The sequence below is a fragment of the Megalops cyprinoides genome, chromosome 21 (assembly GCF_013368585.1).
Source record: "Megalops cyprinoides isolate fMegCyp1 chromosome 21, fMegCyp1.pri, whole genome shotgun sequence".
Taxonomy (NCBI): domain Eukaryota; kingdom Metazoa; phylum Chordata; class Actinopteri; order Elopiformes; family Megalopidae; genus Megalops; species Megalops cyprinoides.
This window is the reverse complement of record NC_050603.1, coordinates 7,330,129-7,357,904: the sequence shown is the minus strand read 5'-3', so window position 1 is coordinate 7,357,904 and position 27,776 is coordinate 7,330,129. Positions and strand designations below refer to the sequence as shown.

The following is a 27,776-nucleotide window of genomic DNA, read 5'->3' as shown; positions in this document are numbered from 1 at the left end:
GCCCGCTCTCCCGAGCGGCAAATGTCGTGTTTTCCATCTGAATCATCTCCTTCAGACTCAGATTTCTTTCAGATCTTTTTACTGCTTTTCACACGATAACCCGGTTTATGTATGGCTAACGACAGTCTGAGCAATATTACAGCCTCAAAAAAACATTATTTCCAGACACATAATACACTGTACTCTCTACAACAGCAGCTAGATGGCAGCCATGCACCTTGTTGCGATATTCCAACCCCCTGTGCCTTAATGGCTTGCCGTGCAGCAATAAAATGTGTACTTATTCCATACAGCAGATCTACCTTTAAAGTTAAACACCTAAACGAGAGTGTTTTTACCTGAGGTGTATTTCACAGCCTGACTACATAATTAGAATTGGGGACTTGGGGGGCTTTTATCAGCTCTCCTAACCCTCTCCCTCACTCCACTCTGCGCTCAGCTGCTGCAATAGAGTGTCGTCTGCCCTCTTAAAATTTCATCCTGACACACTCTCCCCCTGTTTTTTATTGGACAGTTGCCATGGTGAAAAATTAACATTTCTGGAGTGTGATATCGTAATGCAGGGCTTACCTGTGAAGACCTAATCCTTTACAGCGGTGATGCTGCAGCTACCAATTCACATGGGGGAGGAGGGCCTGCAGATTTCTGCACCCTGTGGGGGGGGAAAAAAAAGAAAAGAAATATCAGGAAATATAATTTATGGTCCACATTATTACTTCCATTAAATAATGAATGCATAATGGAGAACAGCAGGACAGCTCTATGGGTCTGCAGCTGACTCTCAGTGGCCTTCGGGTAGCATAGAAATGATAGACGGAGGAGCCCATGCATACAGTAAAGTGAATCTAACTCCATGTTAGTAAAATGTAAATCATTCCTTTCCATTCTCCTCTTAATCTGCAATAAATATCTAACAGTTAACACATCATTAACTCACATTCTAATAATTTTACTGAACCAAAAAAAATGGTGAGGTAGCAACAGCGCTTTAGCTAAACCGACTTCACATCACTGTCTGAGTGGCAAGGTCACTCTCTTCCTCAAATCCCTCTGAACATAAATGACCAGCTGTCTCGCATGCACTAATCTTTAATCAGTCTCGGACTTTTACATGCTCTCCAAAACACATAAAACAAACATCTCTGGGGATAAAAAAATGACTTGTTGGTGAATGAAATATGTTTTTTTTTTTCTAGGATGTTCATGGAGGAGCACAGGGGCAGACAAGTGGGAATGCAGATGCAAGAACACATTTACCTGCACACACATAGCTGGCACAGACAGGAGTCAGATTATAATGACTGTGCCAAATGATGTGGTTAACATAAATAAAAGCAAAGTGATGTCTTGTAATAACACACTCAGTCAAGTAACTAAAGATTTTTTTTAATGATATTGGAAAGGATGGGGGAAGGGAATTGATTTTTACCTGCTACGGCATGCTGTCCTTGTTTTCGCAACATGTTGGTGCAAGTGTAACAATTTTTTGATTCCTCATTTTTTTTTTGAGGACTCCTTACAGCCAATTATCCAATTTTCTTTGCAGCGCAGGGATGGACACTCCATGCCCTCCATGGAGGCTTGCTTTCATCTTGTAATTATTTTGAAAAAGTAATTATCTAGAGAGGAGGTCACATGACCAGGTGCGCAAGGTGTAAATAATGGCTCATTGAAAGATAACGAGCTCTGGGCCTAGGTTTGCCATCCCCATTTTAATGTTAAATGTTGAATAGATTTTTAGTGGAGAAAATGGAAATCCATACTTTACCGCAAGACTCTCTTGACTCCAATTTATTTATTTATTTGTTTGAGGGAAATAATTCTCATCTGGCGCAGAGTACATTAAAACATTCTGTAATTTTAACTCAAGGTGTTGCTGAGCTCTAAATTCTAAATGTGACCTCAGCCAAGTGTTACTGTCAAAAGTTATCCTTGAACAATTTAAAAGAGTCATGTGAGTTCACAACAAAACCATCTGAAGTGGCTGAATTTATCAAGAACATTTCAAGTGCGGTAATATTAGGACATGCATCTTGGAGTATTAAGCCGGTTAAAGATTTATTGAGGTTATAACGTTCTCTCAGTTGCAATAGCATTCGCTTTTAGAAATCTCCCTTTGATAAAGCCTTTTTTGGACTTGATGGAGAATATCATTACAAATTTTGAAGTCTCACAGCTTTAAAATTGGGTAAAATTGATTACACCAAACACCAGATATTGAACACAAGGTAAATGAATGATTTGGGTAACCTCCCTCTTTGAAAAAGCATAGTTAAAACCAGAAAATTGTGCTAAAAACTCATTTAACATTAAACTGTATCTTTTTCAAATATTTGAAAAATACATAACAGTGGGGATATTTTTTATGTATCATGCAAAATGTATCAGCCTTACATGTTTTATGTGCAATATTTCAAGGCACACACTATCAGTCCATAAAGATTTCAACTCTAAATAAAACACACACAATAATGAACCCATATTACCCCATAAATGTTCATTATCATGTGTATCTCCCATTAACAGTCATACATTAACTGGGCATAAATGCCACAAAGACTTTGATTACACGGAACTAAGGAAATATATTCCACCCCTCCAAAAAGCTGATGTTGTTCTAATTTGAGCAATCACTTTTTAAGCAAACTATATTTCACATTCCTCATATTTTCAAAATCATATTTTTAACATTTCATATATTGTACCAGTTTTTCATAAGCAAAAAATCCTTGTTTTTGCAATTTGTGACACTTGTGCAGGTATAGGTTGGTTACAGTGAATTAATTGAGTGGGGATTTCAGAAGCCACGTCTCCATTCCCAGGATGGGTACTTGAAACCTTGAAATGCTGGAGACAGGAGAGGTGTACAAAGGGATACCCAGAACCAGTCAGAGCCACAGACCCATGGGCCAGTGAGATGGCAAAGGCGTGAAGTTTCTCACTCTCCTCACTTTGCGAAGCACGTAAACCCACCTGCTGCTTTGTATAGAAGGGCTCTGAAACATCGGTGTCATTCAGAATCCTAATCTGCGTTTGTCTTTGATGTTTTTCTATGAGATGCACTAATTCTGCTTTGGCTAAGCTTGCCAAAGGGCCTATCCAGATTTAAGGTCAACAGAATAGAGAAGCACACCGGACCGGTATTATAGTATTGTAGGGCTTCTTCCACATAAAATTTAATTTATGTGGCTTTTATTGAGGGTGTTCTTACTGTACCCCTTGCCTTGAGTTTCACGACCCCAGACCAAATTTGCATGCACTTCTTTTCACTAACAGTACGCTGGGATACTTTGTCTATGTGTTTATGCTCAATGTGCCTCTCTCGTTCCATTCTCTGTCTTGTAGTGACCACCCCCTGTGTACGAAGAGAGTTAAGAGAGTGAGGGAAGGAACGAGTGCAGAAAGAACTCTGTACCCTATCAGGTGTCTCCGAATGCTGGGTACTGCTTCCGCGGGGGTTTCCTTCGTCTCCAGCCAATGGGGGGAGTCCGCTGCCTCCTGCTATTGGTCATAGGTTTTGACCCACCCATGAGCAAACGCTCGCAGCACACAGTCATTTATCTCCGTCCTAAATAAACATTAGCGTGGATACACATAACCTACACAGTCAGATGTAAAGAGTGCAAAAAGAGAGAATTGTGGATTCAAATACATACTATGGCACTTAGTATACCTGTTTTTTTTCATTCAAATTCTAGAGTCATAACTGCATGTCAAACATATGCAAAAACCCAGACTAAGAAAGAGAAAACATACAATTATCCACAGAGCAATTCATAAATTCATAACATACAGACAAGCGTTCAATTAAAAAAAACATTTATTTTCTCCAAACCACTGAAAAAGGCATAACCATTGTAATGATTTGATAGTATGAGTCTTACAGTAGTTTTGCAAAAGTATGAGCATTACAGTATGCATTTTTAAAAAATGTCACAATTTAAAATTGTCATAAATAAGTAGCATTCTATGACTTACATATACATTTCTCTGTTACTACTGGCCCTGAGAGATTAGAGGTAAAGAGGTATTATGTCATATATTTTTTTTTATTTTAAAAATGGCATGTAACATGTAATATGCGTACAGTTGTATCGTCATGGAGAGAGGCTGATACCTATTTGGTATGTGCCGTTATACTACCAGTGTCCTGTTGAAAGAAACCTGTTATATACCTATTGTATATATGTACTACAAAGTGACAAAATGTAGGAACACAGGGAAATATAATAATTAGGCTCTGATGTTCCTTTACCTTTAAACAGAATGCAACTTGGGCTAGCAGATAAGGCAAAACGATGTTTGCAGGGCCAAAACTGCAACACTGATACACATACACAGTACATATCTATATTTAATCAACATGGAGCATTGATTATATTTGTCAAATTTTGCATGTTTAACTTGATTAGAGACGCAGTACAAACAAGCTGTTTGTTGTGTCAGTGTTGATTCACATGATAATGACGGCAGAAAAAGGGCCAAGACCAAACCTGACCTTGACCCAACTATTTTAATAAGAGACGTAAAATCTATAAACAAGGGGGTTTCTTTTTTAAGGAGCTCTGTAAAATATAAAATGATAAGCAGTCTTTGATTATGCAAGCCAAGAGAAGGAGTCCTGGCACAGGCATTTGGAAATTACATCTGCAAAGTGCTGCTGCATCATGTCCCAGATAGAGTACTGCTGCAGGGTCCCAGGGCATGGCACATAACCTAAATTACTTCACTAAATATTCATCTGCATTAGCCTGAATCGTTTCGATAAATATCCAGCTGTACGCATGTATAGGTGTCCCAGGATAAGGACCGTATACTAAATGATTTATTAGTAAAAATAATGGTTAAAAAATCTAGTTAAAAACCATAATAAAGCACTTTAAAGCACTTTAATATGTGTTTGTAATCAGGAGTGTGGATGTGCGATTTGCTTTGCTCTTGGCATAAACACAGTCCCTTTTCTGGGTCAGTGAAGCAGAGAAAGTTACTGGATTTTCCAGTATGCTGGAAGTTTGGATGCTGGCGTGTGTGCATTTAGTGAAACTCTGTGTGCCATGCTACCCTGATATACAGCACTCTAATGGGTACCCTGGCCAGGGAGAAAAAGAAGAGCAGCTAGCATGACATATTAAACTAACTAGAAAATAATAACAAAAAACATTAGAACACAAGATGCCTGATGAAACGAACTGGTCTTTCAGCCCAAGTGGGCTCATCAATTGCAGTCTAGACTGTATCTGGCTTATAGCCTATTATCTGTCAGGTCATCTTAAAATGACTGTTTCCAACTTTTACCAGACTAATAATACAAGGCTGACAGCGTGAGGCTATGAATATGAAGTGATCACTAAAATCCCACATTTGTGATGTAAAATGACTAGGATTTTACAGCAGGATCATCCTAAAATAGAGGCACATATGTTCATTGTAAAGTGTCATATATGTCATAAATGTCATACACACCACACTACAACCACCTCTGTCATATGTGACAGCAGCCTCATCCAGTTAACACTGAAGTAGCCATTACATGACAGTACTAGTTTTGTAGTGTATATACATATACAGAATGGACACAAACACATGTGAATAATTCAGTAACATAATGGAATACTAGGTATTTGTCTGGGGCAGAATAATATTGTCCCTGTAATTCAATATGTCGTGTTAGGTGTGTGACACATTGTACTGCGGTAAAGCAGATCTGTGATTAGAGGAAAGGGTTAGGGTCTTTATATAAACACAATTTCCAACAATACAAGAACATCCTATGCTATAAATTTCCCAGCCCACGCCCCCATAGCTACCGCATACTACATTTCCCTTCCCAATGTACATCTCTTTCAGATATCCCTCTTTGCAGAATATAAACAGGGTTGAAGTCTTTTGAGCTCAATCTTCATCCTTTTCTCCTTCCTCAAATTCATCACTGGAGGTTAGAATAGAGAGGTAGAGAAAGAAAAACAAAGAGATAAATAATTGAGCACAATGTCTTAATTTGTTTCCTGAGTACAATGCAATGGCTGTTTTAATTGCTACAACTGTGACTGCCATTGTTGTTACTCCTACAGCTGTAATCATAATTGCTATCCAGTTGCCATTACTTCTGCAAATGACACTGAAGCTAATGTTTCTTCAGCCAAATTTCTTAATTAGTTTCAATCCTCTGAAAGAGAAACTAGTGCACCCATAGCTATCGCTCCCCGTCAGTCTTCAAGGTTGGCCCCTCCCGGCGAACAATGTCACCCCCCCCCTGACCTGCTCCGTGGTTGGTGGCTTGTTCAGAAGCCCCGCCTCCTCATTTGCCTTGTCAGACTTCATCTCCACAGCAGTGCCGTTGGTGGCCTCCTCACTTGACACGGAACATGAAGGAGCAGAGAGGCGTGAATGAGTTTCAGCGGAACAGGAAGACACAGACACGGTCGGTCTGTCGCGGTTTTTTCGGTTGGCCGGTCAGCGTCACGTCAAGTCAGCGGGCCCGGGATTCATTGCCCTGGCGGGCTGTGGATCGGCTGAGCTGTTATCCCCCATCATCCCTCTCTCTCTCTCGTCTCACTCACCCTTTCTTTTCCTTTGTCCCACAGGGCAGTTTTCCCATCCTCCACAGGACGTACAGCAGAATGGCCAGCAGGAGGAGCAGCAGCAGCAGAGACACCACCACTGCAATCACCACGCCGCTGGAGTCCCCCTCCTGCTTGTCCGCTATAGGAGAGGGGGGGGGGGGGGGGTTGGGGGGTTAGAATTGGTGTAAGGAAAACAGGGGGGTTGGGGACATCAGGGAAATGTGTGCCAGTCATGGCAGAGAGCAGAGGATGTTGGCATGGGCCAACTGTGACAGCATAGTCACTCACAAAAACATTCAATGATCCAGTACAAACACTCACACACACACACATAAACACAAACTGCAAGGCAGATGCTCATGAACGCTCACTCACACACACACACATAATAGTTTTGGCCTCTGTGTTTTCTCTGAGAAGAATGTGAATGTGGAGAAGATCACTAAATCTCCTGTAATGCATAAATAACACACTACTTGGTCTCTGCTACTTCTGCGCACCTATTGCACAATTACAACTGTACGACACACTGTTATAGCATCCAAACATCTTGCAGGGTCATACAAATTCACATGCAATACTATCATAAAAATTTAAAAGTGTATTTACTTCGGTCATCATGAGCAACATCCTTGGAGATCTCTGTAATTAGAAAACAAAGTTTGTACATGAAAATTCAAATGAGTATGTAAAGAATGAATGTATAAAGACGTTTTCGGGACACTATAAGATAGTAAGTCCAAGCAGCAGTTATTGCAAACCTTCACTGATGACGACCTGGAGGTGCTTGGAGTCTGATCCGTGCTCATTGGTTGCATTGCAGGTGACCCCATTCTTCAGAACAGAGGCTGTAGCCTCCAGACTGACTGTGCTTACAACTTTGTTACCCTGCACAGTCACAGTCTGAGAGAGAGGGAGACAGAGAGAGGAAAGCGTGAGAGGGTGACGAGAGCCTGAGGGGAAGACAGAGGGGCACACACGCTGACACAGGCACATGAGCACAGGCTGAGAGAGAAACTGAGAGAGAGAGAGAGAGAAAGAGAGAGAAAGAGAGAGAGAGAGAGAGAGAGAGAGAGAGAGAGAGAGAGGGAGAGGGAGAGAGATAGAGGGAGAGGGAGAGGGAGACAGAGAGAAGGAGACAGAGAGAGAGAGGGAGACAGTGAGAGTGAGAGAGAGATAGAGAGAGGGAGAGGGAGAAAGAGAGAGGGAAACAGAGAGAGAGAGGGAGACAGTAAGAGAGTGAGGGGGGAGACAGAGAGAGAGAGAGAGAGGGTGGCAGAGAGAGACAGAGAGAGAGAGGGAGACAGAGAGAAAGAGAGAGAGAGGGAGACAGAGAGAGAGGAAAGTGTGAAGGGCTGACGAGGGCCTGAGGGGAAGACGGAGCAGCACACGCAAGCACACAGGTACGCGAGCACAGGCACGCACGGACCTCTTTTCCCGGGGGGGTCCAGGTGAACTTTGGGGACGGGTAGCCTTGGGCGGAGCAGCTGAGGGTCACTGCCTCGCCCTCTTTCTGCACCTCCCCGTTCGAGGGGGCGTCGATTTCGGGCTTCCCTGGAGGAAACAGGCAGGCAAGCACCCAGAGAGGGAAGGTTAACTTTACCCCACTCCTAACAGTCACACTGCTTCAGGAGAATCACAATGCTTCAGTTCCAAAATTCACATTCAATTCATTTTAGGGTTCTTTCCCCCATGCATTTGATATGGCTTTCCCCATTCTCACAGTGCTGTTTAAGTATACATTACATACAGTACATACAAAGTGTCCCATAAATCCCTTCTCATAAGTATTTATATTTCCAATTAAATTTGCAAAGAGAAATGTTTTAAAAGTAAAACAAAGCCTCAGAATCACACCATAAGCTGGAGTGAGGTTCCAAAACAAAATGCACACAAAGTCAGTCTCTGGTGGGATTTGTGCACAAGCAGCAAAGATATTTGCCTCAAGGATTTCAACAGTACGTGAGTGGCAAAAAACTTTAGGTGACCCCGGGAAATTAAAAAAAAAAAAAAATCTGGGGGGGTGTGAGGTCTGGGATCTTAGCGGCCACTAAATTGGTCCCCTGCATCCATCACCCTAGGAAGACTAAAGATACATTCCTCTGTGAGTGCTGGCTATGGTGTGCTCTGTATAAGCATCGCAGTCCATCTCCAGAGCAGCAACGAGGAGACAGACACGAAAAGCTCCGGATGACAGAGAGAGGGGAAACAGCCTGTTCCCGCCGCAGCTCCCCAGCCACGGAAGAGCTACGGGATCGGCAGATAACTGATGTAGCGCCCCCTTCAAAACACTTCATGGACAGTTCCCACAGACCCAGAGATAGCCAATCACTTTGGCATGGAGACAGTGCTGTAATGCAGCTGCACAGTGGTCTGGAAAAGGACTGTGATGCAGTGGAGTTTAGGCCCTGACAGGAGAGCAGGAATACAGCATTACAGGGTTACAGTATTATATCATATATGCACGATATAATTAGACAGTGAATTAAAATTAAGATTTATAATGATTTTTAAATGCCTCTAATGGCCAACCAAAACCTTTTCCCCGGGTTTTATTTTGTCACAAAACCACCCAAGGAGCATTTTTAACGTGGAGGAATGTAATCTAACATATCTTAATCTTTTATGCCTGGGGATAAAAATGACACTTTTTGAGAATCTTAGGAATATTTAAGATTTTAAAAAGAGGTGAATTTAGTGTATCACGGAGGCTGTTTGATATTAAGTTCTGCAAACACAATCAGATAAAGCAACAAGAAATTGGCTGAAAGTTAATACTAAGTTGACATTATAAAATATTTCTTCGGGCAGGAAGACGTACGTGAGGAATAACTTGCCAGGATTTTGTGGCAGTGTTGGAGACAGGGACAAATTTATCAGTAGATAGACTGGCAGGGACTGACAGACGAAAATGAGCTGAACGCCCTCCCATATACCTTGACTTCTCCTGTACATAAAGTCATAATTCAGCATCTGCCAGAAGTACTCCATCTCAGATTTGGCCTGGTGCTCTTTATCACTACTTCACAGCTGCAGCACAGAAGGAATCCAGCACAAAGCACCAGTCAGGTGACCACAGTTACCTGCCACATTGATGGTGATGTTGGCCTGTGCTTGGAGTCCAGGGACGCTCGGCATCGTGGCGACACAGCTGTACACTCCTGCGTCCGCGAAGGACACGGCTTTCAGCTCAAGTGCACCGGCCTCTGACACCACTGACGATCCCTGCTTTATACAAGCGCACAACAAGAGAAGTCAAGCCAAGTCAGCCCGTCCATATACAGGTGTACAGCAGGGTTGAAATAACATTTCCCTGGGACCCACGGTGCTGCATTTAGACAGTGCAAAACAAAGACAACATAAAGTGCAATGGGAGCAGTGCAAAAAGACAAGAGACAAGAAGAGACACAAGCATACAACAAGAGAAGTGTGTTAGAACAAAAGAGGGACAGTGCAATGCTAAGGAATGAGCAGAGTGGCGTAGTGGTAAGGACCAGGACTCATAACTGAAAGGTTGCAGGTTTGATTCCCAGCTTGGGTACCTGCCTCAGTAAATATCCAGCTCTATAAACGGATAACATGTAAAACTGTAAGCTGTGTAAGTCGCTCTGGCTAAGAGCGTCTGCTAAATGACAATTACGTAATGTAAAGTAATACACCATCAACACAACAGCAGTAGAATGATAAGCAGTGGTCCCATTAATGCAGAACCCCTGAGCCAAACACGTTGAAATATTTCCAGTGTAGACCTTCTTATTCCTCATTAACAAATTAAAGTTGTTGTGACTGCTCTTTACCCATTCACTATTAAAATCAGACTTCATCATTCAGTTGAACAAGGACATGATGAAAGTTGTCCTTGTCCTGACATGTTTTGTGAATTAATCCACACTAACTAGACCCCCCCCCCCCCCACATACACAAAAAGCACACCTTTCAATTTGTCCACACCATGACAGGTAATCAGGCATTATATTTTAAAATGCAAACTGTACTCCAGTCAAATAATATTAATATATATATAATATATACAATACAATATATACATACTCACAATATACACATACATACACAGTTAATATATGATACGTATAGTACAGACACAGGTCGTGCAGATTCTGTAGGGCACATTCTGAAAACACTGTAAAGCTGAACAATGCAGTTTGCATTTATACTGGTATCTGTTCAGTGCACAAGGAGAAATACTGAACTGACAGAAGACAGAATGAAAAAAATTAATAACTCCTGCATTAAACACATTTGACGTCTCTCTATTTTTTTTCTATTACGCAGCTATGGTAATCAGCATGTCAGTCAAAGTGACCTTTTTAGAGAGTTTCCTCCAGAGACACTTCCGAGGAGAAATTACAGTGGAACGCACAGCAAACTAAAATTATGACTCGTTAAATAAGCCATGAGATTCTTTAAAAAATGTGTGAACAGCTGGTATCAAGTTAGCCTACACAGCATGTCTCTCCAGGCACTGAATTCCACAGTGTACCGGGTGGGGGGTTGGGGGGGGGGTGAGGCCATCCTACCTACACAAAGGAGAAGCTGTTCCTGTACCGGATACTGACGATTTAAAAAAAAATATCAGAAGGAACATATTACACATCTTGGCCCCATTCACTCCACCTGTTCCAAAAAGGGAGCATTTCGTTCTATAAAGGACTCTTTTGGCGAGGAATATCTGTACACTGCTGGATGCTTCCCTAAGCGCTGCAACATTTCAAACAGCGCGCAGATACTTATTTCTCTCTTATTCTGTGTCCTTCACCAGCGTTCAAGCACAGAAGCTGGCACTCGAGCACATCCCATCGGGGGCGTACAAAATGTTCCTTGTCAACAGGATCTGGAGATGCACGCAGAGTGTGCCGTAACACGACGCTTGTTGAAAACAGCTCCGAAATACCAGTGCTCCTCTCAAAGCGGGCTGTTCAGAGGCACGGCTTTCAAACACCAGCCAATGGGGGGGGGGGACACACGCACGCTAACAGACACAATAAAGAAATGACACGCATGAAATTCCCACAACGGGTCAGCTTTCGGAGGAAACTCGCCTTCTTCCACTGCAGCGTGAGCTGGTCTGAGGCCTGCGTGGCGCACGTTAGCTCCACGCTCCCTCCCAAGGATGTGGTCACCGGGCCAGCGGGAGAGATCGTCACGGGGTCCAGGTCTGGGGTGGAGGGAGAGAGAGAGAGAGAGAGAGAGAGAGAGAGAGAGAGAGAGAGAGAGGGAGAGAGGGAGAGAGATAGAGGGAGAGGGAGACAGAGAGAAGGAGACAGAGAGAGAGGGGGAGACAGTGAGAGTGAGAGAGAGAGAGAGAGAGGGAGAGGGAGAAAGAGAGAGGGAAACAGAGAGAGAGAGAGGTTACATTACATTATTTAGCAGATGCTCTTACCCAGGGCGACCTCCAAATAAGTGCGTCTATGCTAAGAGTAGTTACCGAGAAGTATTGCAAGAGGACAGTGAGAAACTGAGTTAACTGCTAAACTAGTGTAGAGTTCTATTTCTTTTATAGAAAATAGGGATCGATAGAGAGGAAGATAGACTAGAGATACAGCTTGAAAAGATGAGTTTTCAGCTTTCTCTTGAAGGGAGTCTGTTGTAAAAATCTCAGCAGGTTAACTCGGAATGCCCTGTGAGCACGCTCACGGAACCACGACACCCGTGGCCCAAGGCTGAGCTGGCGAATGCGACTCACAGTGGACCAATAGCGTGAGCTCCTTGGTGAGCTCCACGTCCGGCGATGAATCAAAGTCCAGGGCCTCGCATCGGTACACTCCTGCATCGTCGCGGGTCGCAGAGGGCAGGGTCAGGACTCCCTGTGGGGCCTCCTTCTTAACATCCACCCCTCCCTAATGCAGGAAGAGGATTCAGAGGGCAAAGGATGATTAAATCAATTGATTGGTTGATTAAACAAATTTAATCAACCAATCAATTGACGATTACCTCATTCGATCCCTGCTCCCTAACACCTGATACCTCTAGCATTTGACAATTTTGTTGTAGTATTGTGATTAATTCTGGATTCTCTGTTCTAGGGACCGTTGTATCGTAGTATACTTGACTTCCGTCAGATTGCACAGATTAACTTGTGGTAGGGCTTGAATAGTGTCATGCTCACACTCACTGGTCCAGGGGTGTTGTTAGCCTGGTCTGATGGTGTTGCTCAATGAATGGATACACTTATGCCCTATTGCACTGGAAATCACTCTGGATAAGAGGGTCTGCTAAATGAATGAATTTAATGTCTGAAATGAAATGAATGAAGGTATGTATTTCAAATGTTTCTGTATGATTCAGCCTGTTTTGGAGTATTTTGGAGAAGTCTGACTACAAGGCTCTTCAGTGGCGATAAAGTAGAGTGCTCGAACCCAGTGCCCGTCCTGCCCAGTCCCTCACCTCTTTCTTGAACGTGAAGTCGTAGTCGGGTTTGGGGTTGCCGTCAGCCTCACACCTGATCTCCACACTGTCCCCCTCCTTGACCGGCCCAGAGCTCACCACGGCAAAGGTCACATGCTCCGTGGGATCTGATTGGGTGAGATGAGGTGAGCATTCCGTCAGGGGGAGGTTTGGATTCAAACAACAGGACAAATGAGACAGATCATGTGACTGTTTCCATTAAAACTCATTCAGAGGAGAGAAAAGGGGGAAGGGGGGTGCATATATATCCATATCCATCAGCACTGGGAGGGAAGAGTCATATCTACACCATTGCACCTTTATATGGCCATTTTCACTTTCATTTGGATTCGCTTTTGCGAAGTTTCTCTGCTCCGTCCTCACATCCACCTCAGGGACCGCTCTTGCTGGTGACATTGCCGTGACTTTGACTTTGAGGGGGGGGGGGGGGGCCGGAGAGACAGACAGCCCCACGACAGACTCACAAAGCAGCGGCAGGGAGAAGGTGTCGGAGTCCTTGTTCTTCGCCGCGCCCTTGGGCAGGCCGTACTCCACCCTGCAGTAGAACACGGCCTTCTTGTCCTCCCTCTGCGGCCGCAGGTAGAGCGTGCTGCTCACTGTGTAGAGCCCTGTCACCTCCCTCACCACGCTGGAGTGCAGGTACATCTCTATGACAGGAAGCGGAAAAGGGGGAGGCCAGGAGAAGAGAGAGAGAGAGACAGGCAGCTGGGGCATTGAAAGCATTCCAACATCATTTTACCCTGTTGTGGCTAATAACACAATGTGGACAGTATATGACAACATTTAAACACACATTATGGGATTCAGCAGACACTCTTATCCAGAGCAACTTACATCAATTACAGGTTTTTAACAACATTACCCATTTATAACAGCGGCGCCCCTGTGGGGGACCAAACTGTCAACCTTTCGGTTATCAGTCCTGCTCCTTAACCACTATGCTACACTGTTCCACTCAACAAGTGTTGAAAAAAATAAGTAAATGGCTGTAAAGGGGAAAAGCTCAAGTTACTGAATTGAGTGTTGTGTCAGTGTACAAAAAAAAAAGCATCATCAAAAGCGTCATGAGGCAGACCTCCAAATCCAATACACCCAAGGTGAACTCACAGACTATTGGGATCTCCTCTGGGGAAATCTCTGTCTTCTAGACTTACTCCCATAACCTCCAGAGCAATGCAGCAGTTTTGATGTTTAGTTTAGTTTGTGTTTATTTAAAATCAATGGCACAGAGGCGACAGTGTTCTCCTTGTGTGGTGTCCGTTGAGGAAAAAGGGGAAAAACACAACAACAACAAAAAAAAAAGTCGGACCCCAAAATCCCAGCCTTGGGTTAGAAGCAGAAAGGCCATAAAACCAATCAAGTTCTGGCAATCGAGAGGGAACAGGTGATCCCAAGATGCAGGTGTCTGAGTCCCAACGAAAACCAAATGGCATAGACCCAAACAGAACGCTGCCCACTGGTCTGATGACACACACGACAATTTCCACACTCCAAAATCAATCTGCATTTGCTACCAACGTCTCTGTCCAGCTCAAACTTTAGCCCCACAGGTCTGTATCTCCTCTTCCTGTCTGCGGTTCACCTTCTTTTATGACCACCTGGAAGGGAGGCTGCCTGCAGCTGCATAATTACATCACCAGCACGTGCCAAATCAAACACAGAAAACAAAATGAAAACAAAAAGCAAAAAAAAACGTGTGTGTGATGTGTGTGATCTATCTGTGACCCAATCCTAATAGTAGTCACACTACCTGTAACAGCAGCATCAGTTACACTGACACCAGCAGCAATGACTGCGAACGGTACCTACACTATCGTGTAGTGTCTCTTACAGCAGTGCTTTCTACCCTCACAGCAGCTGTTGTAACTTTCACAATAACGTAGCACCAGCATCTGTAATTTCAGCAGTAACAGTGCAGTGATGAAGCAGCGGCTGCATTAGTAACGTCGGTGTTGCGCTCACGGTTCTCGGCCTCGGACAGAGGGTTGGAGTCCTTGTACCAGACGAGGCGAGGCTCCGGGTGACCCCCCTTGGTGACACAGTGGCCCATCTGAGAGACACGAGCACACACACACAATCATAATCCTGAATGTGGGTCTGACACTGGCTGGGAAGCCATTATCCCAAAATGACACCACCAACATCTTTGTGCAGCAACAGGGTGGGGTCCATTCCTTAAATAGTATTAACAGTAATAGTAATAATAATAATTATCATTATTATTAGTAGTAGTAGTAGTAATAAAAATACTACTACTACTACCACTGCTACTAATAATAATAAACAACAACAATAATAATAATATTCATCATCATCATCATCATCATCATCATGAACCCTACATTAATTATGAAAATCTGAAAGCACTCACCTCTGTCTCCTTGTCAGTGATGGCTACTGCCTCAGGCAGACTGGTCAGCTCTGGCTTCTCAGGCTCACCTGACAACGAGGGGCACTGATTCAACATAAACACCCGCGCTCTCTGACACAACACAGTGCGTTACATTTTAGAATGTGTCACTTATCAGACGATCTTAAGCAGAGCGACTTACAAAAAAAAAGAGAACAAAGATTATCTAATACTGCTATTGTAATTGTAATTATAAACCACATGACAGCTTTGAGATTCAAGCAGTTCTGATACGTATTAATCATGACGCCAGTGTGATTGGAATACAATTAGTTAATCGTGTCAAATGCAGGGTACACAGCTGTAACAGACTGCAGGATAATGGATATCAAATAACAACTGATACCAACTTTAACTGATACCAGCTCCATATATGGACAGCAAGCCCATACACAGCAATTTAATATGGAAATGTGTATGTACTGTAGTATCTGTAAGGCATAAAATAATAATTGCTGATATTATTTCACATTTTCTAACTAATTTAGAAAGAAAATTCTGCTCTTAAATAGCTCTTTCCCATTATCTGAAAAAGCTCAGTAGCTATAATTATCATAATCATAATCATCATCATAACTATAATCATAATCATGATAATTTATTGACTTACTGTAGACTTTGAGCTGCGTGGCTCCCTCTCCGACCCCCGCAGCCCCTGCCGTTACCTGGCAGTGGAAGCGTCTGTCGTCCTCCACCTGCACCGGGGAGATGGAGAGGGAGAAGTCCTTCCCAATCGACACCCGTCCCGAGAGCTTGGTCCCATCGTCGGCCGCTCCCTCCCCACCAGACTGAGTGGTGAAGGCCACCCGAGTCCTGGTGCCAATTTCCTCCTGAGAAAGAGAGGGATGGAGTGAGAAGAAGGAGAAAGAGAGAGAGAGAGAGAGAGCGTGGGGGGGTGGAGCAAGGAAGAAAGGATGAAAGATGGGGAGATGAACAAGGCAAGAGGAAAGGATGGTTAGAGTTACTGTGAGTATAATATTGAAGAGAAAATAATTTACCTTTGTCAGAATAAGTACGCACATGTTGAGATACAAAAGCCAGCAATTAAGGAATGTATTTGAAATCTACATCCATATGCAAAATATGCTGTGAATATTGGAACATATGTTCCAATCGCAACAACTGCTGCCACCATCGGAACATATGTACCAGTGGCAATGGCCGTTGCCACATTTACATGTTATTTTATGTAGAATTTATTGTAACATTACATAAATAGTGAAATGTATTCTAGAACTCAGGTGCCACATCCAGTTCCTGCAGGGACAATGCATGTGTTGGTTTTTTATCCAACCAATTTCAGTGGCTAAATTGGTCTTCTTATCTGCCAGCTGTATTCTTTCATATTTTGTGCATTTTCCATAACACGCTGCGGTAAGATGCGGTACTTTTGAAAATCTACATCTACAACGAACAGCATAAGGGTACTTCACCGCAACAGACGCGCAGCCTCCAGCTCAGAATTACCACCTTCACCACATGAGAAAAATATCAAGCTCAGTAACTAAAAAAAAGTTAGTGCAAAAACTGCAATAAACATGGACCCTCAGCAATTGAAAAGTTGGGCCTACAACTGCATTTATGAAAGCAGCCATAACTGATATATTAGTAAAATACAACTTTTATATATTTAATATTAGTATATGTATTTCTTACTGTACTTTCTTACCTGACATCTTCATGTTTTAAGATATATCAACAACTACAATACAAGACACATATGGGCATACAGACTCACAAAGAGAACTAGAAGTACAGACGCTCTAAAACAGACAAATAGACCAGCACAGATGCAAATACGCGAAAAGATGGCGTTGTAGTGTAGCATAGTGGTTAAGTAGCAGGCCTTGTAACTGAAAGGTTGCCAGTTCGATTCCCCTCAGGGGCACTGCTGCTGTACTTTTGGGCAAGGTAGTTATCCACAATTGCATCAGTAAATATCCAGTTGTATAAATGGATAACATCAAAAAAAGCCTGAAATTGATGTAAGTTGCTCTGGATACAAGTGTCTGCTAAATGCCAATAATGTAATGTAATGAGCAGAAAACTCAGTACTCACAATGAACCACTCCACGATGCTGTTACTGGTGGGCGTGGAGACAGTGAAGGAGCAGGTTAGGGTGGCAGTCTCGCCCTTCATCACCTCCACCGTGGGGGTCACAGTGACCGTCACTGCACACCAGCACCCTGAAGTGGGGGATTTGGGGGGAGAGGAGTGTTAATGGCAGGTATTCACTCTAAGCAGACTAGAGGTGCATCCACCTGTCTACAGTAACGGGAGAGGGAGCTTTCATAGACCGCATAAATTGGTAGAGCTACTAGCTACAGCATCTGCTGATTTAAAGCAATCATTGTGTTTTGCTATAGAGAGCCTGTGTTTTGGTTGGTTCAAATAAATTACTGAAGTTGACAGCTCCTGCCATAAGGAAGCCCTTGTGTGTGTGTGTGTGTGTGTGTGTGTGTGTGTGTGGGGGGGGGGGGGGGGGGGGGGGGGGAGGGGGATGGGGGGGCTATATTTTTGGTACACTCATTTTTCACACTACAAGTCTCACAGTGCAATTCATAAGTTCCTAAGCTTCTTATGGTTACAAATGCTACAGGTGACCCCTGGGCAATCTACTCACCCCTTTGCCCCAGCAGAACAAATCCAGTTTGTTCCACTACTGTTCAGGTTCAAAACCTGGCCGAAGGGCCCTTGCCTGCACTTGGAATAAGCACCTTAGCTGTCTGAGCCGCTTGGGAGCAGGTTGGGGAGTAAACTAAGTCTGAATGCCTGAGGTAACAAGGAAGTGGTCAGGGACAATAAAGGTGAGCCAAGCCTGGCAGCTGTGTGGAATTTACCTTGGAGTGGTCCTCTGAAACCAGCATATTTCAACTGAAACTTTAGCTGACTCTATTAAGTAACACAGCCAGTCAGACTCAAGTGGGGAACTGTCTCCCGGGGGTTTCAAAGTGTGAGAGGAAGAGGACAAGTCTCTATCTGTCCCTGTCTGTTTTTTTTTTTCTTCCTGCACAAAACAAATATTCAGACAAGAGAGTCAGGTGGTGACATTCCAGGTTAAAAACACAGGTTCCTCCAAAAAAAAAGTCCAAAAAGTTCAAACTCTGAAGTTACAACGACCCCAGAAAGAGTTACACATAATCACAGAGGTCTCGCATAAAAGCTCGAAAAGTTTTGAGAAAACAAGAGGCAAAGAATATTTGAAATTCCTCAAACGAGGAACACAGAGTAAATAGACTACACCCAAGAGAGGAGTCATTATGCCCAAACACCCCAGTGATCAATAGGAAAGAGCTACATCTGAGACAATCTTCAAAACACAGGACCAGCTATGCATGGTAAACAGCAGATTTGAAACCAATACGCTGTAACCAGAGTTCAAAACCAAGGTTCAAGCACTGCTGTTAAAGCCTTGAGCAAAGCATCTAACCTAAATTGCTTCTCCAAAATATCCAAGTGCATGAGGTGGATGCATGCATAACGTAAGTCCTCCCAGATGTGGGAAAATATGATCAGAAAATAATGAATGTGAATGTGAAGTTCTTTAGCCATAGGAAAGAGCTAGGGTGGGGTATGTGGAGGAGTATAGACAGACATACTGTGGTGGGAGGCATAGGTCTTTGCGGTACGCTGACCCTCTTGTCAGCATTATGCAATCAAACTCAGTGACTGCCGGGACAATACACTGAATGCCAGACCAGAGACACACAGCAGTTCACAAAAAAAAAAGATTCCTTTGTAGGAAATTTCAAATGCCCAATGCAACAACCGCGGCAATGGATCAGACCACGAGCTTAGATCTGAAAGACCACTGCATGCCAACAGAGCTGAAGCAGCTGTTCACAGGTGTGCATATGTGCATATCTCCCACAATCTGCAATGCATAATCCTTTAGAAATTGTTTCTTAAAACAAAAGAAAAATCTTTCAGTATCTAAGTAAGCTACAATGAAAGTAGTTCTGCTGTGTTCATCACTGAGGATGCGACTGTCATAGTAGATGGTTCATTACTGGTGGTAGATGGTTCATAACCTTTGATAAAAAACATGCACACATTCAAATTATATACCAAACACAAAAGTGTTAGCAGCAGGCTAACGGACAAGTAACAAACAGAGCATGCATAATTTGCTGCACTTGACACACAGGTTGCATGGCTTATACCACCATGGTTTTCACTGCTGATTCCTGATTCCTTCCTGCAAATCCAGTTTTCTGTGTGTTCTTTCTGTCTGCAAACTTGGTGCGGGTATGACAAAAAGTGTTCTCCAAGCTTGAATGAAAATTGACATCCTCTCAAAGGCATTGCTTGTCCTGACAATAGGACATGGGACGGTTCTCTCTGTGGGGTTGGCATATTTCAATACCACAGAAAGCCTCCCTGGGCATGTGTGAACAGAACTATGCAAAAGATGAGAACCAGTCAATCATGGAGGTCTGAATCTTAAATAGTGCTGCTAGTGGGACATCTACAACCAGGTCTGTTATGCAAGGGCAGTTTGTTCCTTAGGGTGATCGGGTGACGCACCACCAAAGGGAGGGAATTTTTCTATCACATTCTACCACAGTGTCACGCTAGCTGTGACTGTTCTAGACAGTTTGTACTGCCTCTGAATATCATAGTCCAATCCCCCCCCTGAGAGATCTGGCAGGAGTCGCCACTGGTGTTATGGTCATAAGTAATGATGGTGCTTTCCCTTTCTTCCAAGCATTTCAGAGCTGCAGTCTGAGGATCACATGAAAAGGACCTTGGTCCTCATAATCAGCAACAACCAATGAAAGTCAATTTTTTTCATCTTTTATTCAGCTTGGCCATGACCTGGTACAGTGTAACATGGCATGACGTCACTAACTAGTTAACTCAAGAAACATCTGAGGACACATCTCTTCCGCGCTCACCTGAACACCTGAAACACTTAAAGCCATTTCTTTTGTATTAAACTTTGTTTTCCTTCAAAAAAAATCAAATCTATGGTTTTATGCACTCCCATCTCTACCAGCTAGCTTGGACCTTGTCAGGCCGACTATTGAAACTTGGTCACGCAGGACTTCTAATATTGTTGACTCCTTATATGGCTTTTTACTTGTGTTGTACTCTGCCTCACTTGTAAGTGGCTTTGGACAAAAGCATCTGCCAAATGAATAAATGCAAATGTAAATGTAACTGGTAATGCCACTGTTACGTAAGTGCAACCAGCATTCTCTCTGGTTTTGTGTAGATGCCGAATGTTCATTGTGAGTTTGATTGCTCGGAAGGCAGGGAAACTTGCGCATTCGATGTTTAGCTCTTCAACGGCATGATGTTATGTAACATCCTTACACACACGGTATTACTTCTGAAAGGAATAAAGCTAGGAGAAGACTTATAGCTGGAAGGCAAATGTACTACACGTTTCTGTCCATTCCCAGAGGGACGGTCTTCCGAGATACAAGCTTTCCCTCCGCTCCAAGCGATCGCCCTACTTTTTGAGAAAAATATTCTGTTAGGTCCAAATACACAGAACCTGTCTATGCCGATCCTTCTCTTTGTTATCCAAAACAGAATAAGACAGTGATGGATAGGATGTATGTGTCCAGGTCTAGGGAAAGTTAGGGATATGTTCCCCACATGTTTGAAACACACATCCTCAACAGAAGATCAGATTGTGTTCACAAACCAAAACTGTCAACCATCGGCTTTGACCGTTCCCCCACCCCCCAAAATCAAACTAACAAGTAATTTCCACCTAAACTTCTTGATCATCATGTATTGCTTTTGTTCCACTTAGCCTGTGGTTAAAAATCCATGCCAAACAGTGACAGTTTTGGGGGTGGGGTGTGTGGACAATCTTCCTACCCATCCACCAAACATCTCTATTCTAGATCTCACTTCATATGTTCTAACTTGCATTAATAGCAGCGCTACAAATGCTACTTCCCATGCCACACCTCAGAAAGCTTTATGACATCACTGGCATATGGTGACCTGGCAGAAAAAATGTCATCACAATAAACTGTACCATTCAGTGTCGAAAGTAATTAAATTTCATCAGAAGCACAGTTATTTTGCTTGGGGAGAGTCTGGGGACAGTTTGTGTAAAGTATATAATTGCAGTTTTCAACTAAATAATTGCTTGTGAGTAAATATCTGTATCCAAATCTGTCTTTGCCCACAGGGATGTCTGGCGTTTTATCAAGGGATTTGCTGTGTCAAGGGATTTGTTTGTTGTTGTGGTAGGAGGGCTTCAAAATGCTCTTTACATCTCCTTATCTGTTTACTTTCCTTACTGATTAGGTCTCTTGCTCCATCTTCTGCAGAGCTCTCTGTAACTTGACCTGTCATTTTGAAGCTACATTATGAAGAGATTCATATACTTACAAGTACATATTCACATAGAATTGGCAATGCCTGTGTAGGGGCCAAGAAAATGTCGAGGGGCTACAGAAACCGAGGTATTCACTGCAACAAGGGCAACCGACAGAAACCACACTGAAACTTGGAACCAAACACAATGAGGTTTGTCCACTGTCATTTCCCATTCAGTGGTGGTGAAGAGTGGACGTTATGAATAATTACATGATAAGAAAACTACATCAGGTCTCTGGAGACGTGTTTGCACAGAAATTAGTGCACTCTCAAGAGCAGCTGTTAGGAACACACATGTACATGCCATTCCTTGGGAGTGGTGTACTATGTGGTACAGCACACGATATAGCATGTTTTTCTCCTCTGTGATTTAAAAAGACCACACAGCATGTGCTTAAAATTTCTGTGTCTTATGTGTCAAAGGCTTTTTAATATAAGAGACTCATAAAGAGATGCATATTGCAAGACATCCAGCAGCTGCTGTTATATATGCGGCATGGTATGGGGAGCAGTGTGGTGTAGTGGTAAGGAGTACTTACAAAAAGTAAGAAAAAGTCACTGGTTTGATTCCCCTCGTACACTGCTGTTCTTGCCCTTGGGCAACGTACTCAAACCCACAATTGCCTCAGTAAATATTCAGCTGTATAAATGGGTAGATTTGTAAGTCACTCTGGGTAAGAGCATCTGCCCAATGACAGTAATGTAATGTAATGCAATGCAATGTAAGTGAGTGCATTCCTACAATAAGCACAATCTGAGGCTGTGAAATAAACACAATGCTGAGTGTGGATTCACCGTCCCTGAAGAAGCACCAGAGGTCTTTGTGGAGTCCTTTGTCACCTTGAGTTCTGGCGTATCACGTGGAACAACATGGCACATTTTTGTATTTTGCTTCATTAAGATTTCAACTGTTTTCTGTTGCAGGTTTTAAAACTTGTTCCCTCTTATAGCAGGCATAGAATCACAACGCCAGCAAACGCCTGAAATGGGTGTAAGGGAGGCCATGCCAAATGTATGACAAACACAAGAAGGCACACCATCCCTTTGCAATCTTCAGAGCGCCTCTCTCTCTCACTCTCTCTTTGAACACACACACACACACACACACACACACATTTTTATGCGGTATGGAGTCATTTGAGCAGGCTGTCCCTCAGGCTGTCTTCTGAGACTTGTGGCATGAATTGGGGGTGGGGGGGCTGCTTGTCCAGACAGGTATAAGGGAGAGGGGGGAGTATGTGAGGACCATCTGTTAGTGGGAGAGTGTCAGTCTAACCCTAGCATTTTCCATTGCGCAACCCCAATGTTGTTTGGAAACCACTGACAGCCTTGGGTGACTATTGACATTCTCCAACGATGATATTAGAGATAGGAGTAGGGCTTGTTTATCCATCAATATTTTCAATGAATGTAAACAAAAAGAGGAGGCAGCACAGTGAGAGTATGTCAGTATCAGCCTCTCGTATGTTTCTCACTTGGAGAAAGACATAGCAAGCAAGGGCAAGGGAGCCGGGGAGAAAGAGAAAGTCACTAAGAGTTGGACAAAGAGAGATGCACACAGTGGAATAACAGAATGGTGCATGGGGCCCTGAACTCGTGAATGTCCGCAATAGAAAGTGACATCACCCTTAGCTCCTTAGCAGACCTGGGGCAGCAGCTTTACCAAGAGTGTTGACTGATTTGAAAGTATTAGGCTGGCTGGAAATAGAACATTCTGGAAACTTCTCAACTACAATGAGTTAGAAATGCTCTTCAGAAATGTGTTCAAACTGGCAGCATTCCCTAAAAGGCAGGGTTAGCACTGCACAGCTATATGAAGGCAACGTGTCTACATATAAGTGTTTTCTAATCTTATTTGCAAGGCAGTCTTTGCCAGGATTTAATCTTTGTAACTTCTAAACTGTCGTATTATGTTTTCGTATACTACAGCTTGCTTAACAAGTCAGCTAGGATATGTAGATCAATTGCAAACACAATGCGAACACATAAATGAATGGTTGAATGAGTAATTCTTCACATTTAACTACATGATGCAATTTTTTTTTTTTTTCAAAAACTGACCTTGTCATCCCCAATGTAATAACTTTTTTCAGACAACAGCAGACAATTATTAATGTAACCAGACTCACAAATATTGCACAGTCAATTTTGTATTTTACTGAATAAAACATGAATATTTCACCAAACATTTCTCATACATCTTTTAGTTTATATCTGTGTCAGTCAACGTTCATGGAAAAAATATTGCTTGAGATTAAATTCAGTTTCAGAGCAGTAAACAGGCAGTGAACTCTTTGGCAGTGTGATGGCAACTAAGAAGCCAACAGACAATAACTTCCAGTCCATCAGGAGAGAAGGCACAGGATGGGAGAAAAGGTGAATATGTTGAAAAGGATACTCTTGTATGTACTTTTTTGCTAACAGGGAAATTGTCCTCACTCTCATTCAAATTCAAGTTCACACAAGCATTATGTACATCATGGGAAAGTTGTTGAGTTTCTGTAGCACTCCAGTGAGATGAATAACAGTAAGATAAACCTGAGCTATCCAATACCGGCAGCCCACCTCCTCCAGGCAACCTAATAACAAGTCCTACAAATGATATGTGATCTGCTATAGATTCTGAGCTACTATGACTTCATAATAACACAGAACCTCTCCCTCCCCTCTCTCTGTCCCTCCCCCCCACTCCCACTACCCACCATTTATGAGACACAGATTCAGATCTTTAATGCTTTCTGTTGTGCTTCCTGCCAGGTTCTGTCAAGACAGTAATGATACCTGCTGGAACAGCCAACTGTTTCAATGAAGACGTGAGCAAGAGACAATGAAGAAAATCTGCAACCACATACACAACAACAAAAAAAAACTCCATCCCATCTCAATTCATTATGAACTTAAGAGTCTCAATACTGTGTGACATGAGTGATACACAAATGATATTTTACCTTATACTGCTTTCTCTGACCTTAGACACCGAAATGATTACAAAGTTAATAAGCAGAGCTATAACTGTCCATAAACTCTGAAAAGCCACAGAGACATCATGTACTGTCAGACCAAATGCAACCATTATTACTACCCCTATTCCACTGTAGAGCTAGAACCAGGCTGACACAAGACACAAAAGCTGGTTGTTTATGATCGCTTTTCCATTATATTATCTGTAACTGAAAATGTAGCACACCTCACACTAAGTGCTGCCATCTGCCAAGCTCCCAAGGAGTCTCCACACTGTTTCTTTCTGTCTCTGGTTGCTTGCATGCTGCTGTCCCCCTTACATGTCTGTCTCCTAAGTTTTTAATACCGACACCAATATAAGCGGAATAACCACTCAGCTTTCCAGCTAAGTCTTCAGTTTGCTTTTAAGTGGGCCAGCACCGGCAGGACCTGCAGGGTAAGCTGACATGGGCTTTGTGAATAAGGAGATCAGCTGACAATAACTGAACCTGGATCAGAGCTTTAGGACCAAGCAACCACATGACCACATACCCTGTGGCGGCAGTGTAGCACCGTGGTTAAGGAGAAGAACTCATAACTGAAAGGTTGCTGGTTTGATTCCCCACAATGGCACTGCTGCTGTACCCTTGGGCAAAGTACTTAACTTACAGCTGCCTCAGTAAATATCCAGCTGTATAAATGGATAACATTGTAAAAAAAAAAAAAATTGTAAATGATGTAAGTCGCTCTGGATCAGAGCGTCCGCTAAATGACAATAATCTAATAATAATGTAACCGGTGTGTGGGCAAAGGGAGGATAGACTCAGAGGGATACCCTAAGAATCCACAATGTTAAACAGATCAAGGGCTTAAGATGGCATCTTCTCAGGGCTCTTCAAAGTGACATGACTACAGAGGATATGAGGGTGACAGTAAAGTGTCACGGGTGAGATGGAAAGAGACAGCAGACAGCAAGAAGAAACAGACAGAATAAAGAATCATCAACCGTCCCTGCGAGACAGACGATGAATCTTTTCTTATACTTGCAAAGAGAAAATTGCCCAATCGTGACAGCTGACAGCCACTACACATCACAACCTCCATTACACCCCCACCCTTCCCTGCTTTCCTGATTATACTCAGTCCATCTGATGTATGACCTCTGCTGTGATGATTATTCAGTATAAAGCAGTAGTGCTGGCAGTCCCTTCTGAAAGCCTGCTGCAGTATTGTATACCACCTTGAGATTTTTCAAGTTTTGCATGTAAACCATTACTCATACTTTAAGTATTTGAAATGGAGGACATCGCAAAGACATAAACACAGCCTAAATGGAACACATGAAGAGGATAACAATAAAATATTTTTAGGCTATTTTGAAGAATATAAGATAGTTTTGATAAAATATAAGATAGTTTTGATTTGGTTATAACACTTTTTTTTATATTCACTGCATGATTCCATTTGTGTTATTTCATACTTTTGATGACTTCACTATTATCCTAAAATGTGGAAAAGAGTAAAAATAATAAAAGAAAAGTGCGTCCAGACTTTTGACTGGTACTGCATATAGGATAAGCACACCTGGACGTGTCTGTAGGAAAATTAATGTGGTGGGCATCGCGGCTTTAAAGTGCATGGTCACACACAACCATTCAGGTGAAAAGGGCAAAAACAGCCCATCAGACAGTGACTAGCAATTAAGGCCATAATGACTAGCAATTAAAGCCATTACAAGGCAAAGGGTGTAGGAAAGAAAGACACGGAGTCAGGGACACCAAGAGTGGAGGCCAGAGGGTTATGCGCTTGTGCTTGCAGTATAGTTACAGCTTGGGATTTCTCTGAATAACAGTCAAATTGAAGAGGGAAAAATTAGTGAAAAGTGCATTGGATATGATCTCCTTTTCAGGCCACACCACTGGCCTTTCAGACCAGGATTAAGGCTAAGTATTTGACACCATTGACAGTGTTCACAGGTGTGCTGCTTCATGTTGACCAGTTCAGGATATCTTTAGCGAGGGCTGGACCCAAGTACACTCTGCCATGCCAGACAAGACCTTGAAGTGGGCCATCGAAACCAAGCCATTCAAATAAAGTGAACAGTTCTTCACCATAATTAGTGCATAGCATTCCAATGTAGCATATCATATATTATGTGGATTACAGTATTGCACAGTCGTCTGTTTCATGCATGATCCCTGTGTTGAGATTTTGTCAGCCACAACATACTTGTGTCTCTGCTGTCAACACTCTGTGGAGTCTGTGGGGCGAGATCTGACCTGCTCTTTGGAATGCCTTTCATTCCGACCATCCAGTCATCACTGCTAGTGGAATGCTAGCGGATGGCAGTTCTATTGCTGGGATAAGACAGACCGACTGTTTATTTTTCCTTCAACTAAAATTAATGACAGGCACTTTAAATCAGAACACCCGACGCAAGAAAGATAACAAATCACTGCAGGGGGTGTGTTTGCTGGTGGGAGTGGAAGAACCAGAATTTGATAGATAGAGCTGGCACTTGAGTTTCACCGACAATCCTCAATGAAAAAAACTTGGTTCCTGATCCAGTCACATTTGAAACAGCCTCAGAAACACATAGACTGCACACACTGTGTTGGGAGACGTGATCGGCTTCAAGGGATGTGCTAAAGCTCTAAGCATATAGATTTATGGTTGTGCCGGGGTAACACAGATGCATCAAATTAATCTCAGCAGAAATGAAAGGTATCAAACTTCTTTAACGAGACGGCAAACAATGTACTCAAAAATCTGAGAGATTATTGGAGTAAATTCTGCTCTTGGGTGATTACAGTAAGCAGAATTGATAATAGATCCACCCACTGATTACCCAGCTCATTAAAGATGTAGGACCTCTGTCTCATAGAAAGCAAGTTAACTGCTATGTTGTTCTGTACACAACAGTACAGGACTCCCCGCTGTAAACCCTGAATTATGTGACAACAACATCTGCTCTTTCCATAGTAGCATGATCCACATCCTGCCACCTCTGGAGTGAACAACATCTAACAGCCAATGCAGACAAAACTGACTACTGCCAAACAGAGAGCAAGAGGGTGCGGCTTGAGGACCA

The 27,776-nt window shown here is 42.9% G+C and overlaps 1 protein-coding gene across 1 annotated transcript; it reads right to left on the bottom strand.

Moving 5' to 3' along the window:
* Positions 1–616: 616 nt before the first annotated feature.
* Positions 617–26,987, bottom strand: LOC118769102 (basal cell adhesion molecule-like). The gene is made up of 15 exons (XM_036516116.1): positions 26,915–26,987; positions 17,459–17,586; positions 16,010–16,229; positions 15,361–15,428; positions 14,946–15,039; positions 13,454–13,636; positions 12,969–13,096; positions 12,268–12,421; positions 11,624–11,739; positions 9,647–9,788; positions 7,993–8,117; positions 7,325–7,466; positions 6,561–6,732; positions 6,259–6,352; positions 617–652 (listed from the first exon to the last, which is right to left on the bottom strand). Exons 1-15 carry the CDS (start codon positions 26,985–26,987, stop codon positions 617–619), a joined length of 1,875 nt encoding a protein of 624 aa, XP_036372009.1.
* Between the last annotated feature and the right edge of the window lie 789 nt (positions 26,988–27,776).

Bases quoted from the DNA above. Each gene is read 5' to 3' on its own strand.
- LOC118769102 (XM_036516116.1), bottom strand. From the start codon at position 26,987: ATGAAAGGCATTCCAAAGAGCAGGTCAGATCTCGCCCCACAGACTCCA. The intron at 6,733-7,324 runs GTTTGCAATAAC...AATTCTAACCCC, and splicing joins CCAGGTCGTCATCAGTGAAG to CCAACCCCCCCCCCCCCCCC. The intron at 653-6,258 runs GTCAGGGGGGGG...CCCCCCCCACAG, and splicing joins AGCCACCAACCACGGAGCAG to GGTGCAGAAATCTGCAGGCC.